This window comes from Vulpes vulpes, chromosome 12 (genome assembly GCF_048418805.1).
Source record: "Vulpes vulpes isolate BD-2025 chromosome 12, VulVul3, whole genome shotgun sequence".
In the NCBI taxonomy this organism is placed as follows: Eukaryota; Metazoa; Chordata; class Mammalia; order Carnivora; family Canidae; genus Vulpes; species Vulpes vulpes.
Window position 1 is genome coordinate 13,907,191 of NC_132791.1, and position 19,094 is coordinate 13,926,284.

At 36.4% G+C, this 19,094-nt stretch overlaps 3 protein-coding genes across 3 annotated transcripts; 2 read left to right on the forward strand and 1 right to left on the reverse strand.

Moving 5' to 3' along the window:
* The first annotated feature begins 528 nt into the window (after nucleotides 1–528).
* On the forward strand, nucleotides 529–1,503 carry LOC112911674 (olfactory receptor 13C2-like). Its single transcript, XM_025988314.2, has one exon. It carries the CDS (start codon nucleotides 529–531, stop codon nucleotides 1,501–1,503), a length of 975 nt encoding a protein of 324 aa, XP_025844099.2.
* Nucleotides 1,504–10,363: 8,860 nt separating this feature from the next.
* On the forward strand, nucleotides 10,364–11,305 carry LOC112911673 (olfactory receptor 13F1-like). The gene has a single exon (XM_025988313.1). It carries the CDS (start codon nucleotides 10,364–10,366, stop codon nucleotides 11,303–11,305), a length of 942 nt encoding a protein of 313 aa, XP_025844098.1.
* A 6,051-nt stretch (nucleotides 11,306–17,356) lies between these two features.
* On the reverse strand, nucleotides 17,357–18,295 carry LOC112911672 (olfactory receptor 13D1-like). The gene has a single exon (XM_025988312.1). The coding sequence runs from the start codon at nucleotides 18,293–18,295 to the stop codon at nucleotides 17,357–17,359; it is 939 nt and encodes a 312-aa protein (XP_025844097.1).
* Nucleotides 18,296–19,094: the final 799 nt, after the last annotated feature.

A 19,094-nucleotide genomic window follows, 5' to 3' on the forward strand; every position in this document is an offset into this window, starting at 1 on the left:
TTTACTTAATATTTACATTTTAGTTATCTGTAAAATGTGGATAATAATACCTGTCTCCTAGCACTGATGAGATTAAGTAATTTGCGTGACATATTGCATGTGGCTTAAAACATTAATACATGTTAGTTTCCTTTTTCCATCCCCCCTTTATTCATATTTTACCTCTCTTTTGTTCACTTTTGTTTACTTTTTTCTTTAATGTTTTCCCTTTTTTCAAAAGATTTTACTTATTTATTCATGAAAGATACAGAGAGAGAGAGGCAGAGACAGGCAGAGGGAGAAGCAGGCTCCATGTAGGGAGTCTGACATGGGACTGCATCCCTGATCTCCAGCATCACGCCCTGGGCGGAAGACGGAGCTAAACCGTTGAGCCACCCGGGCTGCCCCTAATGTTTTCCTTTTAAAAAAAAATTCCTCTCTGGGGATATGGTACTTATAAACTGATACACATTTGAAAGTAATCATAACGAAATACATATTTTGTTTTAAAAAATTCTAATGTCTTACAGGTAAAAGAGAAACAGTAAAATGGAATGGGAAAATCAAACCATTCTGGTGGAATTCTTTTTGAAGGGGCTTTCTGGTTACCCTAAGCTTGAGCTACTCTTTTTTGTGCTAATCTTAATAATGTATGTTGTCATCCTGCTGGGCAATGGCACCCTTATTTTAATCAGCGTCTTGGACTCCCACCTTCACACCCCTATGTACTTCTTCCTGGGGAACCTCTCCTTCTTGGACATCTGCTACACCTCCACCTCCATTCCCTCCACGCTGGTGAGCTTCCTCTCAGAAAGAAAGACCATCTCCTTCTCTGGCTGTGCAGTGCAGATGTTCCTTGGCTTGGCCATGGGGACAACAGAGTGTGTGCTCCTGGGCATGATGGCCTTTGACCGGTATGTGGCTATCTGCAACCCCCTAAGATATCCTGTCATCATGAGCAAGGATTCCTATGTGCCCATGGCAACTGGGTCCTGGATCATAGGACTGGTCAACTCTGCAGTACAAACGGCGTTTGTGGTACAGTTGCCTTTCTGTAGGAATAACGTCATCAATCATTTCTCCTGTGAAATTCTGGCTGTCATGAAACTGGCTTGTGCTGACATCTCAGGCAATGAGTTCATCATGCTCGTGGCCACGACATTGTTTATATTGACACCACTGCTATTAATTATTATCTCCTACTCATTAATCATCTCTAGTATCCTCAAGATTCGCACTTCTGAGGGGAGAAGCAAAGTCTTCTCCACCTGCTCAGCCCACCTGACTGTGGTGATAATATTCTATGGAACCATTCTCTTCATGTACATGAAGCCCAAATCTAAAAAGACACTCAATTCAGATGACTTGGATGCAACTGACAAACTTATATCCATGTTCTATGGGGTTATGACTCCCATGATGAATCCTTTAATTTACAGTCTTAGAAACAAGGATGTGAAAGAAGCAGTTAAACACCTACTGAAGAAAATGTGTTTAACAAGTAAATGGGAAAGGGACAAGTAATTTTATAATCACAATCTGGAAATCAGTTAGGGAAACCAAAGAGCGGAACAGATAGATTCTTGCTGCTGTGTCAAATTCATCTCTCAAAACTTTCAAGGTTGTGTAGAACAGGTACACAACATGATACACATGAAATATATTCATGCCCAAGGTGGAGTTCTTGGGAATTTCTTTCCAGAAAGGTCATATATATTATTTGTTGTGTCACTCCTTGGCATTGCTTTCTCTCATCATGACGGTCAGTGAGGAACTGGCTAGAACCTTGTTTATCCAAGTAAGACTTAAAAAAAATGGGATCAGAGTTGTTTCACTGATTCATGGTTGGATTGTTGGATTTAGACCTGGTCAGTTTATAGCAACCCAGAAAGTGGAACCACCATATTGTACATTGGCCCTTCTTTGAAAAATACTTAGGAAAAAAGAGAGACTATCAATTTATAAACTTTACTTGACTCTCTTAGGAGAAGAGAATGTGCCATTCAGAGGGAGATAGAATAGGTGAAGGGTGACTGAATGGGCATCTTCAGAGACTACTGGTTGTGGCTGATCTCTTGTGCCACACCACTATTTAGGCTTCAGAGCCAGTCATTTCTGCCTGTTTCTTTGATGTCATCAATGGTGATGCAGTTCTTGGTCCAGTTTGTTTCATTCCATGCATGGATGTATACTTCCTTCATTACCTGAACTGGGGGCTGGAGCTAGCTCTGAGCTTCTATTTACTGACTGAAAGTTTGAGGAAGATATAAGGGAATGACAGCATAGAAAACGAAAAAAGAAAAACCCTAGTTAGACCAGTTCTCACTATTCCTAGTCTCCACCATGAGCTTTCATAAAGATTATTTTTCGTCCAACTCCTTCCTTAGTCCCTTGTCTCTTGTTATGTTAATAGGGTTAATTCACTGTGTGTCTCAGATTAGAATTGTATCTTAAATTTATTATCACCCCGAGTCCCAGAGAAGCATGATATCTGCCCAGAGATTGTTTCTTCTGCAGCCTGACTCCATGAACTTAGATCTGGACCTTGGAAGACATCAGGTTCAGACCAAAGCTTAAGTAGTTGCTGTCAGCCAGTACACAAACAGAGCATGATGCCTGCCTTTTTTTTTTTTTTTTAATGAAACATCTTGTGTCTTTGGAACATGATGTTTCTAATAGAGCCAACCTTGGAATGGTGAGCAGATATTTATATTTGCTCAGAACTAGTCTACTTAATGCCAGTTTCCCAGGTGTAAGTAGTACTAGTTCTCCCCTTCATTGTGAAGTAGCCTAGCTTGGATGATCTAATATATGGACACCCTAAAAGTAGGGTCTATTAGAAGCAGCAGGAGCATCAGAATCCAGGGAAATGATAGGAATAGCAGATCATTGTGATAGAAATCAACATTGTGATATCTGTGTCCTAAAGTAGACAGTGAACACATAATATCAGCACATGCAAGATACTACCAAGGACTCTTCAGGTTAAATGGGTGGTTCTTTTATCAAGTTTGGAGATACTCTATTAGATTTCAGTTGTCCCTGAAAAATTACTTAATATCTACCCATAATAATAACTTTGTTTGGATCTGTGGACTTCTTTTCAGACAATAATTAACTAGAATGATTGTTATTTTTGGTAGCTCCTTGTTAAGATAATAAAACTGTATCATATGTTTATAAAAAGTTATTTATCCTTTTCATTTTTATTGTGGAGGGACTGGCAGCCAATTCATCTAAAATGGTATGTCATTTTTGAATAACAAAAGAATGAGGATCCAAAACAAAGCAACTCTGTTTTCTCACTAGAACACTGCTTTTTCATCAGAAGATCAGTCTTTGGCTTTTCCTCTCATGAGGTGAGGGATATGTGGGAATCTTCTAAACCTTGTAAACTTTGGCCCATTACTCATCTTTAACATTAAAAATATTAAAATGTAATGGAGTAATATCTCCAGGAAAAGAGGAAAAATTTCAAATACTTCCCTATTCACCATCATTGCTAAAGACTCAACAGTTCTTTGAAGCTTAATTGGATTGATGGTCATGCATTTACACATGGATTTTCATTTGTTCCATTTATTTGTATCTCTCATTGCTCAGAGACTGTTTTATTTTTCTTTTTTTGATAAGACATCCTTGATATTCTTCTTGCTAATGGACTTTTAAGGCCATGAGAGATTTTCCTATTATTTTAAAGGATAAATAACTTGGAATCTTCAAAAATGAGATGTCATTTGTGATTCCATAAGTTCTGAGGTAGCTTGAAAATATCAAGATGTATTTGCTGTGACTGAAAAGATTGACATTATAAGCCATACTTTTTACTCTTCACTAGATTCGGGAAAATTAATTTCTGGGATTTTATAAGCCAGGGAAAATGTACTTATTTAATATAATCTTGAGTTATTGCATCCATGAAATATCTTGACTTTAGAAGGATAAGAAGTTTCTCAAGTTCCTGTGAACGGGCTATTAACTGGCTTTTTAAGTTACCTTGAGACTTGAGGAAACCATGTCCTGCACATGAAATGAATGATGGGGGAAGATCAACTAAAACTACAAGTAAATAAATATTTTTTTTTGGGGGGGGGGCAAATTTCTCCATATGTCAATAAATAGGGTTACTCTGGACAGATACAGATTTGTGTCTATAGCTTGCTTGATACTCATAAAAAAATATTGACCTGAAACATAAATATGCCAAGTCTTTAGCTGCTCCTGGAATTGCAAAATGCAATTGCAAATTGTCATTGCAATTTTGACACGAAATTTAATAAATTAATATCCATACTTTTTGAGGAGTATCGGTGTGCTTGTTTTTAGATGTTTGGGTTCAGTTAGAAGGCATGCTAACCTATCATGAATAATGCTGTCTCAACTAGTGCAGATCAGAGCAGTTTCTCATCTTTTCTGGAGATAGTTTTATCCTCAGGTATATTTTTTTCACCTTAAGTTTTTAAATAAGCACTATGGTATGTGAGGGCCCATTAATTGGACCCCATGCAGAAAATAGCTTGGAATATAAAATCATCAGGACAATTGACCTTGGTCTGAGTTAAATATGTGAAGTTTTCTACTGAGGTACTGCGTCTCCATCACCTGGACACAAGTGATTCTGTCTCAGAATCTGCCCATATTGCAGATCTGTTGACTAGATAAGCTCTACCCAGATATTCTATTATGATGATGTTTTCCATAATTTACTTTGAAATTTGTCAATTTGCTTTATACTTAATAGACATTTAGCATGACAGATTTTTTAAAATATATTTTTATTCTTTTATGTTCTGTCTCACTAAAATCATTAGAAATGCATTTTATAGGATGCTTGGGAGCTCATTTATACCCAGTACTAAGAAAATAGACTTTATATTTGCTATAAAGAACTAGAAATATTTGATGTCTTTTGTAATCAGCTTGTTTGTATTACAGGAGAAATCTTAATTTTTAAGTAATCTAAAACCTAGGTTTAAATAGTCCATAGCCATCTTCAGGCACCATTACATGTTTCAAATGAAATTTTCTCATTTTACCTTATTTTTCTCAGCTCCTGAATGTGACATTGTAATAGTGTCAGAGTTCATAATCAATACTAAAAGTAATGATAAATGATATAAATAATAAAAACAAAGCTATCCTTATTTATGAACGACACTGTATGTATACAGAATACTCAGATGGTCTAAAACTATTGGAATTAATAAGTGGATTCAATGTAAACTATACTTCATTAAATATCCTTAAAATTGTTATAAGAAAGTGAATTTACCAAGATTACTAAATATAAATTTAGCATAGAAAAATCATTACAGGGCAGCCCGGGTGGCTCAGCGGTTTAGCGCCGCCTTTGGCCCAGGGTCTGATCTTGGAGACCCGAGATCCAGTCCCATGTTGGGCTCCCTGCATGGAGCCTGCTTCTCTCTCTGCCTGTGTCTCTGCCTCTCTCTCTCTGTCTCTGTTTCTGTGTCTCTCTCTCTCTCTCTGTGTCTCTCATGGATAAATAAATAAAATCTTAAAAAAAAAAGAAAAATCATTACATACCAATAACAAGAAAGTAGAAAAGAGAATTTAAAGTACAATTTATAATAGCATCAAAAATATAAAGCTATATGAATAAATCTAATATAGTATGTGTAAGACATTTTTATTTGTGTAAGTCATTTAAACAAGAAGAATCAATAAAATATTACTGAGAGAAATCTAAAAAGACCTAAATTAATGGATTAGAGGATACAATAGTATAAAGATATCAGTTCTCTCTAAATTGAAATGGAGGTTCAAGGCAATCCCAGTTAAAAGACAAGCAGGTATATTGTGAAATTGAAAAGCAGATGCTAAAATAAATGCCAGCACCAGCCAATCCATTCATAAAGAAAAAAATAATTTAGAGGGCCAAAATCAAGACTTATAATGGAGCTATAGCCAATAAGACAATGGAATATTGGTGCAAGGATAAGAAAAATAAACTGGTAGAACAGAACAAGAGGCTCAAAACAGATCCAAACACATATGGTCAATTAATTTATGTCAAAAATGACACTGCAGTGCAGTGGGACAGGGACTTTTTCAATAAAATCATGTTGAGTCAAATAGTGTGCACATAGTAAAAAATAAATCTTGCCCTCACCTCATACCACAAAGATTAATTCTAGATGAATACATATCTCAGTATAAAAGGTAAAAATGTAAAGCTTTTAGAAAGTAAGATAAGAGGCTTGGACTTATCAGGATATTTTCCTATGGATAAAATGGGATAGACAAATGAATAAAATTATGATTCTATTAAGAAGGATAAAGACCAGATGCGTCAGTGATGGACAGGCAGTGACACCATCTATTGCTACATTAGTCTTACATTGCTACAATAGTACAGGGTAATATACAGTCATAAAATCTTAGTGGCATACTAAAGTAAACATTTATTAAAGTCTATGAAACCCCCTGGAGCCAGGAGATCTCAACTAAATTATCTTCTTATCTTAAATCAGCTGTGAGTTGGTTTGTTGATTGTTTTAGGACTCATTCATTTGTTGGGGATTGAGGGACTGCTGGCTAACGTAGGGCAACCTTGACTGTTGGCAACTGAGGCAACTCCGTTCTGCTTAGTGTGCATTTTATCCTCCAGTTGGCTAAGTTGGACATATTTTCATGATAGTAGCAGAGATGGAAAAGAGAGGACTAACCTAATTGTGCAGGAGCTTTACAAGTCTCTGCTTTCATTATATTTGCTAATGCTCCAGTGATCAAATCAAGTCACATCTGTAGAGCCAAAATCAGAGTAGGTGGACCTGTGAAGGAGTGAAGAATAGAGGTCATTAATGCAATTAATATACTACAATTGTGTAAGATCACTTAACTAATCAATGGTTGAGCTAAAGTTTAACCCACAACTCTTTAAGTCTAGTGCTCACTCCAATGCACTATTCCTTCAAAGATTACTATATAATCTTCATAAAATCACAAACATTGTGCTAGAAACAGTCTATCAATGGGCATTTGACAGTAACAAATTATTTTATTGATCAATGCTCTCTTTTTGTGGCCATTTAAAAGCTCAGGAAGGATGTTTTATCTTCTATTTCCCAGATAAATATTTGGATGGATTTCTGAAAATAAATTGGTTATTTTACAAGCTCAGATGCCATTTAGGCAGGCATTTCTACAGTTCTTATTTGCAGTTTGCTGTGTAATTCAAGGGCAATCTGCAGAAGGAATGGAATAGGCAAATAGTCTCCTCCAATTCTGCCAATTCTGCTTGCACAAATGCTGCTCAACCCAAATAACTTAAAATAACTTAATTTTTTTTTACCTAATATTTTTGGTTCTCAATTAGTTAATGGAAGTTGGAGAAACATACCCTGGAGAACTAGAAAGTTTCTTAACTTCTGTATGTTTCAGAATCACAACACTAAATTGTTATGGGAATTGGAAGGTCCCCAATAGCAACAGGAGACTTTAGTAGTCTTAGAACAGGTATAACCCTTTGGAACTTTTGGGGAGCAGCTCATGGGGGGTGAGTTTGGAAGAACAAATATGTATGTCATTATTTTACTTAAGAAATTATTTTTATATTTTTAATTAGCAAAACTCTGTATGTTGAGGATTTATGAATCAGGCAAGATTTGAGTTGATTTTTTGCAAACTAACAGCATCCATATCCTTTTTCATTGCAATTTTCTGAATAAAAATACCTCTGCACAACTCACTCTGATATATTTTCATGGAATATTGTCCTAATTTAAAACTCAGATTCTTTTACTTTTTTGAGCACTACACAAGAGTCATGAGAAAGACCATGCTGGAGATCAAGTTTAAATATGGAAACATACATTAATCAAAAAGGAAGATGCTCATCACATGTGCTATGGTAAATGTATTTTATTTCTTTCAGTATTCTCAGATTTATAAAACCTATTAATGGGTCTCAGGTAGGCCAGGAAACTGGAATAGAGATATTTTCTTTAAAAAGGAGTACTAGTTGGTAGGAAAAATTCCAAGTTGAAATGAATCCTGAATATGGGATAAGACTTTTGGCTTTATGCTTTCGGTTTTCTTACCTCAAATAAGTCTTTAATTGCCTTCAAACTTCCATCAACCTTAAAATAAGAGGGTTGGATTAGAACTCGGAGTCTGTTCTGGCTCTGACATTTAGAAAGAAAGAGGAAAGTCTGTTAGAAAACATTTAATTATCTTAGCACTGGAATCAGAAATCATTTTAGAGAAAGTATCTCAATAAAATGACAGGTTTGGTGAGACCCTTATAAGGATATGAGATAAGGGTAAGGGAAGGAGTAGGGACTCAATCTGCATGAGAAAAAGAGACCTCATTGTTTTGTTTATGGGAGAAAGGAAAGAAAGTGGTGAAGAAAGAAGACAAAAGAAAGCAAGGGAAGCCAGAGCTAGAGCAAGAAAATTAGGTGTTAAATGGGGAAGGATAATAGAGAAAGCCTCAGTTGAAGCAGTGGTATGTGATGACCAAAGTGAACTAAAGAACAGAAATGTTTAACATTAACATTTCTGGAAATAATCAATAAAGTGTTTCATATTCATCCATGGGTTGGGGGTTGAAATTTTAAGATTATAAAGAAGGTGCTAAGGTTTTTTTATCTGAGTCAATGTGAACCAGCCCTGGGTCAGTATAGAGGCAATTATGATTCTGGAAATCAGGGAGACCACAAAATCATAAACTCTTTGTGATTGTCTGAAATATTAGAGAGCTCATGGAATGGAGTGGTGGAGGGAGAATTTAAAACAAGTTAATTTAGGAATTATCATCCTCCTTGTATAGATTAGAAAACTGAGTTTCAAAGAGGCCAAGTGATTTGTCTAATTGTGTGTACTTGTAAATAGCACAGCAAGATTTAAGCCCAATTCTCACACTCAGAGGACAGTGTTCTAAAACCCTACAGAGCATGATTGTGAAGCATTTCAAGCTCTTCTAAGAGTACAAGTGGTTATCACCTCCCCTGGCCTCACTGTACATTCCATATTTAAAGCTAAGAGCTTATCATCTTTGTTTCTTTTTTTCTTTTTTTTATCATCTTTGTTTTTTAAATGAACTAGTTTCTTTAATATTACGAAAAGAGTGCAGATGTAAGTGACAAGTTGAGAAATCCTCAGGCTTTTGTGTTGACACAGAGAGCTAGTGAAAATGTACTTATTTGAATATGTATCAAAATTTTCCATGTCCAAGGGAGTATTATGTTATTAAAAATCTTAAATGTGAATTATTACTTTTCTAATATTATGGGGAACAAACTCTTGAAAAACTCACTTCTACCAAGGGTGGGAGCAATTGGGTCATGCATATATGGCCTCAGTTTGGTATAATATACTTGAGTAACATAAGTATGTATAAAGAACGAAGCTGTACTTCAGAAACTGGCATACAGTTTTGATAACTGGGTAAATATTCATGAAAGACAAATTGGAGCTGGGGACAAAGGCCACTTCATGTAGATAAACCGTTGATTAAAGACATAAAAATATAAAATGGCATGGTAAGTATGAAGAGTTACACATTGGTTGTTTCAGAACAGAGTGTGGAGGTGGATTTTTGGGAGATGAGAAGGAGGGAGAAGTAGGCAATGTTGAGGAGGCAAGGCTTGACTACTTGTGATTGATTTCATTTGAAATCCACCTGGAGGACAGTGTTTTTAAAACCATCTCCATACGTGACCAGTTGTGACACATATCATAAGTAATCTGAATTGCAATATAAAATACTGAACGTTGAAAATTATTTTGTTTCTATAAGTGGGTTCAGGATATTCCATATTCAAAAATGCCTTCCTGAAGATGGAAATCAGGTGATACTGTAGTGACTGGATGCATGTTTATCTATTTATATTCCTTAGTGTACAGCACATCTATTATATTACATAATTGGCAGGTTTATGAAATGCAACTAAATCCTTCCTCAATGTAACTTTTACAAAATTTTTTTCTTTCTCCAGCAAACCTCCTGTGGTCCTTACTCCATTAGGTCTAATGCATTTTTTGATTAAACTAAGTCTCAAAATGTCTCACTAAGTACATCCCAACATAGAGTTAGGTTTCTTACTCTTTGTGTTCTCCTGGTACTCTAGGACATACTTATATCATGTTACTGTAATTATTTCTTTACTTGACTGTGTGATATTCTACTGTGAATTGCCCAAGAGCAGCTTTTTATGTAATCCAAATCTAGATCTTCAGTGACTTGTAGTGTATTCAATAAATATTGAATGAATGAACGAATAATTAATATGGTATTGCCAGAATAATGATTATTTTAAAATCCCCCTACCAAAAACCCCTGAAAAGTTGGTAGAATTTAATTTTTAAAATATATACAATGTATATTTTTATTCACTACTGCAGGTAGCCAAAAAGGCATAAAATGATCAAGACAAACTTGACAGTCATTTCAAAATTTATTTTTCTGGGATTTACTTACTACCCCAAAGTGGAGGTCATCGTATTTGTGCTGTGCTTGCTGATGTATCTGATCACCCTGCTGGGTAATATAATTCTGATCTCCATCACCATCCTGGATTCCCACCTACACAAACCCATGTACTTCTTCCTCAGCAACCTCTCCTTTTTAGACATCTGGTACACCTCTTCTGCTCTCACTCCAATGCTGGCAAACTTTGTTTTGGGGAAAAACACTATCTCATTCTTAGGATGTGCCATTCAGATGTACTTTTCTCTTGCCATGGGCTCCACTGAGTGTGTGCTCCTGTCTATGATGGCGTATGACCGGTATGTGGCCATCTGCAACCCTCTGAGGTACCCTGTCATCATGAATAGGAGGGTTTGTGTGCAGATTGCAGCTGGCTCCTGGGTGACAGGCTGCCTCACTGCCTTGGTGGAAACAATGTCTGTGCTGCATCAGTCTCTCTGTGGAAATAGCATCATCAATCATTTCACTTGTGAAATTCTGGCTGTATTGAAACTAGTTTGCGTAGACACTTCCAGGGTGCAGTTAATCATGCTGTTGATTAGCGTACTTCTTCTTCCTATGCCAATGCTTCTCATTTGTATATCTTATGCGTTCATTCTCTCCAACATTCTGAGAATCAGCTCAGTGGATGGTCGAAGCAAAGCCTTTTCAACATGTGCAGCCCACTTGACTGTGGTGGTTTTGTTCTATGGGACAGCTCTCTCCATGTACCTGAAGCCCTTGGCTGTGGATTCACAGGAAATAGATAAATTTATAGCTCTGGTATATGCTGGGTTAACCCCCATGTTGAATCCTATCATTTACAGTCTACGGAACAAAGAGGTGAAAGCAGCTGTGAAAAAATTGCTGATTAGGAACCCTCTTTGTGCTTTTTAAATCCCCAGTAGCAAATAATATCAGTAAACATTAACCTGAGGAATGTTTTAGTGGTCAATACACAATAGAACATTGGGATAATGGGGGAAGACACTTATTTTTAAAAGATTTATTTACTTATTTTACCAAGAGAGCATGAACACGAGGGGCAGGGGGAGAGGAAGAGAGAGTCTTAAGCAGACTCCACACTGAGTGCAGAGCCTAACATGGGGTTTGATCTCACAACCCTGAGATCATAACCTGAGCTGAAACCAAGAGTCGGAGGATACTCAACCAACTCTGCCCCGCAGGTGCCCCAGAGAGACACTCATTAAATGAGATGTGTGATTTCCTAAGTTTCCTTCTTGACTGACTGCTGAAACTCTAAGATAATATACATACCTCTTAGATAATCATATCTGAAGTCTTATAAAATAGGTCTCATGATGACAAATTTTAATTTTTGTTTCGGATTATAGAGTATAAATATAACATTAAGTTAGTGTATTGTTAATCAAAATTATGTACATGTAATATACAAATATAATAACCATAGTAGACTTTTTAGCTGATTTATGATTAACCTCTGTTTTAGGCTGAATTATGTCCCTCCAAAACTCATGTTGAAGCTCTTACTCCCCAGTACCTCAGATTGTATCTATATTTGGAGATATAGCTTTTAAAAAGCTGACTAAGTTAAAATAAGGCTGTCAGTGTGGGCCCTCATACAATCTGAGTTGTGTCATCGTAAGAGGAAATTTAGACACACATGGATTCACCAGGGATGCTCACATACAGAGGAAAGGACATAGCAAGAAGGTGGCTATCTGCAAGCCAAGAAGAAGCTTCAGAAGATATCAAATATGCCAACACTTTAATCTTGGACTTCTAGCTCCCAGAAGCATGAGCAAGTATGTTTCTGTTGTTTAAGCAACCAATTTGTGGTATTTTGATATGGCAGCTGTAGGAAACTAGTACAATCTTTTTTTCAACATTGCTAAATTTAATGGAAGTAACTGCATATTATACAAAGTGTAACTATGTTTTACATGTGTGGATATATTTGTGCATGCAGATAGATGTGTGTGATGTGAATGCTATGTACAAGTTAGAAAGGTCTGCACAAATAGATCATGAATAGAAATGGGGTAGAAGTGCTGGTCTGGAAAAAAATATCAGAAAGTTTAATTTTTGGTCTTAGAGTGCTGACATTATTTCGTGAATTCAAAGAAGCTACAGGATGTTTTCATGAAACTACCCTTCCCTTTTTTTCTTTTTTGTTCAAGATTTTATTTATTTATTCGTGAGAGACACAGAGAGAAGCAGAGACACAGGCAGAGGGAGAAACAGGTTCCCTGAAGGGAGCCTGATGTGGGACTCCATCCCAAAACCCTAAGATCATGACCTAAGCGAAAGGCAGACCCTCAACCACTGAGCCATTCAGGTGCCCCAACCCTTCTCTTTTTTTATTGTGCTTTCCCTTGACACCTAGTTCCTTAAATCCAAGGGTGTAAATGAACCCATCAGCACTTAGAAAGAAAATGCATGATATGTATATTATAAGATGTACAATATCCCAAACCCACTAAAATTGTGTGAAATACTGAAATACGTGAATATCTTGTTATATAAACCACAATACACAAAGAATTAAAATTGTACACTCAGCAGGATTTGTAGTGTTTGTGTATACTTTATGGACCAGATGTCTAAATGTGAGGTCAGTGTATAAAACATATTTGCTCTTTATCATAACATTTTCACCAGAGTCAACAAAATTGCTGTGATGGCTTGTATCCAGAAAGCAATGGAATGAAGAAGATAGGGTGAATATGGGAATTATAAGGTTGTAGGGCTGGATTTGATTTCTCAGAGATGAATAAATAGTCACCAAAGATGATTGGTCCATTAGTCTAAGTAAAGATTTCAGATGCAGCCTTTGATTGGGTGAGAGGAGAAACTTAAGGATGATGACTTCATGAAGCTAGGGATATAAATTGGTTGCCTGGTTTGCTATACATTGATGGTCAGACTTCCAGGTGAAGACAGGTTAGTGAAGTTCAGGTGAGAAACAGGACAAAAGCTATACATAGGTTGGGAAGTCTTTTACACAGAGATGGAAATTGAATCCTAGGTGTGGATGATGTCATCTAGGGAGAAATTTAGGACAATTGTCTATGAAATGGTTGGCTTTGTTGACGAGATGCTCTCCTCATCCAGCTCAGGCTGTGACACTACCAGGCAGCTCAACTATATATCATATAAACGTGATATGATATCACATACAAAATAAAACTGCATATGATTGTTCATTAGCAATTTAAAGGAGATTTTTAAAATTCTATTTATTTATTTATTTATTTATTTATTTTAATTCAATTAGCTAACATTTAGCACATCATTAGTTTCAGATGTAGATTCATATATTTATCATTTGCATGTAACATCCAGTGCTTATCACATCCCATGCCCTCCCTAATACCCATCACCCAGTTACCCCATCCTTCCACCTACCTCCTCTCCAGCAACCTGTTTGTTTCCTATAGTTAAAGAGTCTCTCATGGTTTGTCTGCCTTTCTGATTTCTTACCAGTTTCCCTCCCTTACCCTCTGATTCTCTGTGCTGTTTCTTGTATTCCACATATGAGGTCAGGAGCACACAGGGATGTCCACTCCCACCACTGTTCTTCACCATAGTACTAGAAGTCCTAGCCTCAGCAGCCAGACAACAAAAAGAAATAAAAGGCATTCAAATTGTCAAAGAAGTCAAACTCTCTCTCTTAACAGATGACATGATACTCTATGTGGAAAACCCAAAAGACTCCACCCCAAAATTGCTAGAACTCATACAGGAATTCAGCAATGTGGTAGAACATAAAATCATCCCACAGAAATCAGCTGAATTTCTTCTTTTTTTAAAAAAGACTACTTACTTGAGAAAGAGTGAGAGTGAGACTACAGAGCTCCACTGAGCAGGGAGCCTGATGTGGAGTTTGATCCTGGGACCCTAAGATCATGACCCAAGTTAAAGGCAGCTCTTAACTGACAGGTGCCCCATCAGTGTATTTCTATATGCTAACAATGAGACAGAAGAAAGAAATTAAGGAATCGATCCCATTTACAATTGCACCTAAAGCATAAGATACCTAGGAATAAACCTAACCAAAGAGGTAAAGGATCTGTACTCTAGAAACTATGGAGCACTTATGAAAGATATTGATGAAGACACAAAGAAAAGGAAAAATATTCCATGCTCATGGATTGCAAGAACAAATATTGTTAATATGTCTATGCTACCCAGAGCAATCTGAACATTCAATACAACCCCTATCAAAATGCCATTGATATTTTTCATAGAGTTGAAACAATCCTAAAATTTGTATGGAACTACAAAAGACCCTGAATTGCCAGAGGAATATTGAAAAAGAAAACCAAATCTGGTGGCATCACCATTCTGGACTTTAAACTACATTACAAAGCTGTAATCATCCTGACAGTGTGGTACCGACTGGCACAAAAACAGATGCATAGATCAATGGAACAGAATAGAGAACCCAGAAATGGACCCTCACCTCTATGGCCAACTAATTTTCAACAAAGCAGGAAAGAATATGCAATGGAAAAAAGACAGTCTCTTCAAAAATGATGTTGGGAAAATTGAACAGCCACATGTAGAAGAATGAGCCTGGACCATTTTCTTACACCATTCACAAAAATATACTGAAAATGGATGAAAGACCTAAGTGTGAGATAGGAATCCATCAAAATCCTAGAAGAGAATACAGGCAGCAACTTTTGTGATGTTGGCCACAGCAACTGCTAGCTAGACACATCTCCAAAGGCAAAGGAAACAAAGGCAAAAATGAACTATTGGGACTTCATTGAGATAAGAAGCTTTTTCACAACAAGGGAAACAGTCAACAAAACTAAAATGCAGGGTGCCTGGGTGGCTGAGTTGGTTAAGTGTCTGCTTTCAGATCAAGTGTGTGTCTGCTTTCAGCTCGGATTCTGGGATCAAGCCTTGCATTTGGCTCCCTGCTGAGCAGGGATCCAGCTTCTCCCTCTCCCTTCCTGCTCATGCTTTCTCATTCTCTCAAATAAATAAAAAAAAATCTTTAAAAACAACAAAAACCTAAAAGGCAACCTACAGAATGGGAGAAGATATTTGCAAATGACATATCAGATAAAGTGCTAGTCTAAAAAATCTATAAAGAACTTATCAAACTCAACCCCCCAAAAACAAATAATCCAGTCAAGAAATGAGCAGAAGACATGAATAGACATTTTTCCAAAGAAAACATACAAATGGCCAACAGACACTTGAAAAAATGTTCAACATCAGATGGCATCAGGGAAATACAAATCAAAACTTCAATGAGATACCACCTCATACCAGTCAAGCGTTTTTTTTTTGTTGTTGTTGTTGAAAGGAAAATATTTAAAATGAAACTATTGCTACTGAAAAAGTGAAATTGTCAGTATTCTTAAAGAAAGATTTATGCAATTGAGATATCTTTTTTCTTAGCAATTGCTTATTAGAGAATAATTATACATTGATAGGATTTTTGTCTTACCCAGTCCAGATGACCTCTTCAGTGTATTTATCAATCTTTTATCTGCCCTCATATTTCCATACATTTAAAATTAGCTGATCCTTTACCAAAATCTTTTGAATTTATTATTTAGTCAATGAAATAATACATAGATTCTAATTCTCTATCTCGCTGTATTATATCAAGTACTTGGACTACATTTTACTATTCTTTAAGAATGTAAGTTAATTCTGTAGTTAATTATTGCCTACTGTTTTAAGTTTATTTGACATTAGACTTCACACAGAGAACAGTGAGTTTTGCTATTGGGGTGATTTCAGAATCTAACAAATGGTTTAATATAAAAGGAAAATTGCCATAACAGAGGTAAAATTAAAGGCAGAATAGAAGATGGAAAAACTAACTAACTGAGTAAATTTTGGAAGGATTTGCAGAAGATCTAACACTTGAATTGTCTTCAGTGAGATTGCTAGATTGTTACCATAGGAGGAGAAATGTGATGATGGGGATGAAGTGGCATATGCTATTGTCTTTAGGTATGGAAAGAACATAATATAATTGGAGAACTAAAGGCGGTGGGAGAAACATGAAGAGGGAAAGAAGAGGAAATATGTACATAAAAAATGAGGTTGGGGCCAGATCAAGTCCTTGGGTAAAACAAAAGTCAGTAATAGACAGACAAACAGAAAAGCTGAAGTAGTTCTCTCAAAAGGGAACTTAAAAATGCTTTACTTACTCAGTAGTTAAAGGTATAGATGGTCCATGACTTAAATGGTTTCACTTGGATTTTTCAACTTCATGATGATGTAAAAGTGAAATGTAATTAGTAGAAACAGTACTTTGAGATTTGAATTTTGATCTTTCCCTGGGCTAGCAACATTGCAGCTCTTGATACTCTCTTATTACTCTAGGCAGTAGCCACAGCTTCCAGTCCAAGCCATATGATCACTAGGGTAAATAACCAACACACTCCCAACCATTCTGTACCAGTACAACCGTTCTGTTTTTCAATTTCAGTATAGTCCTCCTATAATTTATTGTTATATGAAATACTCAATATTTAATTTTAAACAGGCTTGTGTGAAATGATTTTGACAGACTGTACCAATGTAAGTGCTCTGAATGCATTTAAGGTAGGTTAGGCTAAGCTATGATGTTCAGTAGACTAGGCATATTAAATGCATTTTTGACTTATGATATTTTCAACTTTCAGTGGATCTATCAGGACATAACCCCATCAGTTGAAGAAGATCTATACTGGATTTACTGGGAAAAAGATAAATTTTATTTTTTTTCTTATTTCTTAAAGTTTACTCTCAAGTCTTATACCAGTTGTCTCTAAATTTTTTTTATAACATTTTCATTAAAAAGGTGAGGTTAGACTACTATCTTGAAATTTCTTTCCAACTCCTAAATTCTGTGATTCTGCATACAATATTTCTTTTGTTCTACTTATATTAAAAGCATTTGCCTTGAATCTATGAGCTTATTTTGAGCATGAACTCAAAGAAGTAAGTTTCTCATCCTTTCCTCCAATACGAGTGTTTAGTCATCAATTTTCTCATAGCTCCATGTACTTCTGTATTCCTCAGGCTATAGATGATAGGGTTGAGCATGGGAGTGACTACTCCATAGAACAGAGCAATCAATTTATTAAAAGCAGAGTCTTTGGACTTTGGCTTCATATACATGAAGAGGATTGTCCCATAAAACAAAGTCACTACTGTTAAGTGGGCTGAGCAGATAGAAAAGGCCTTTTTCCTTCCTTCTGCGGAATTGATTCTTAGTACAGTAGAAAGGATGAAAATGTAGGAGATACAAATTAATAGCAATGGGGAAAATAAAAATATTACATTTCCCAACATTATAGTAATCTCATTCAAGGAAATATCTGTACAAGCCAGCTTGACAAAGGCCAATATTTCACAAGCAAAGTGGTTAATGACATTTTTTCCACAGAAGGGCAGCCGTATTGCAAGAACTGTTTCTGTCAGTGAATTGAGAAAGCCCAATCCCCAGGAGAGAGCTGCCATCTGAATACACAGTGCCTTGCTCATGATGATGGAGTATCTCAGAGGGTTACAGATGGCCACGTAACGGTCATATGCCATCACTGCTAGGAGCACACACTCTGTGGACCCCATAGTGTAGGAGGCAGACATCTGAATAACACATCTAGTGAAGGAGATGGTTTTTTTCTGTGATAGGAAGTGTATCAACATTGAGGGGATAAAGGAGGATGTGTACCAAATGTCTAGGAAGGAAAGATTACCAAGGAAGAAGTACATGGGTGTATGGAGCCGGGAATCCAGGAGAGTTAGGATGATCAAGGTGCTGTTTCCCAGCAGGATCACCAGGTACATCATCAAGCACATCACAAAAAGGAGTTTTTCCGCTCTTGGGTACTCAGAAAGTCCCTGCAGAATGAACTCAATCTCTGTCCAATTTGTCCTGTCCATTTTTCTTTTATATACCTGGAGTAATTCAGAAGAGAAAACTTCCTGTGAGTTTAATGAGTCTGTACCTATTATCACATGCAGTGAGAGATCACTGGAGGAGGGGCAACAAGTGTGTCAGTGCCAGTGGAGTTGTGGTAACAGCTGTGAGTTTAGCTTTTTGAATTTCTCCTCTGGCTTATAAGGGAGAGGATTAAAGATGTGTAATAATTACATCAACAGCTTATTAAAAATATAGGTTTTTATATTCCATTTCCTGAGATTGTGATATACAGTTCTGAAGCAGGGGAGAACTATTTGCATATTTATTGCATAAATAACAAACATCTGTTATTTCCAATTCATTGGACCCACAGACCCCACTTTTGAATATCATCATTTTGGAGAGAGTGTGCCTAATTGGTTAAAAATATCTACGAACTAGGGGTGGTGGAAGGGGAGGAGGGCGGGGGATGGGGGTGAATGGGTGACGGGCACTGAGGGGGGCACTTGACGGGATGAGCACTGGGTGTTATTCTGTATGTTGGCAAATTGAACACCAATAAAAAATAAATTTATTATTAAAAAAATATCTATGTATTTGATTTTTTGTCATGGCAATCATTAACAATATAATTGGTTTAGGGCTTTATAATTTATAAATATGTTCACACATAATACTCATTTTATGTCTACTATAATTTCCTGAGGAAAGTAAAGTTCATAGAGGTAAGAAGTGTACAAAAAAACACAGTGAGTGAGTCACTATTCAAATCTGTGTAATCTAACTTTACATCACCTGCCCTTATTAAACAACGTGCTA

Bases quoted from the DNA above. Each gene is read 5' to 3' on its own strand.
- LOC112911674 (XM_025988314.2), top strand. From the start codon at position 529: ATGGAATGGGAAAATCAAACCATTCTGGTGGAATTCTTTTTGAAGGGG.
- LOC112911672 (XM_025988312.1), bottom strand. From the start codon at position 18,295: ATGGACAGGACAAATTGGACAGAGATTGAGTTCATTCTGCAGGGACTT.
- LOC112911673 (XM_025988313.1), top strand. From the start codon at position 10,364: ATGATCAAGACAAACTTGACAGTCATTTCAAAATTTATTTTTCTGGGA.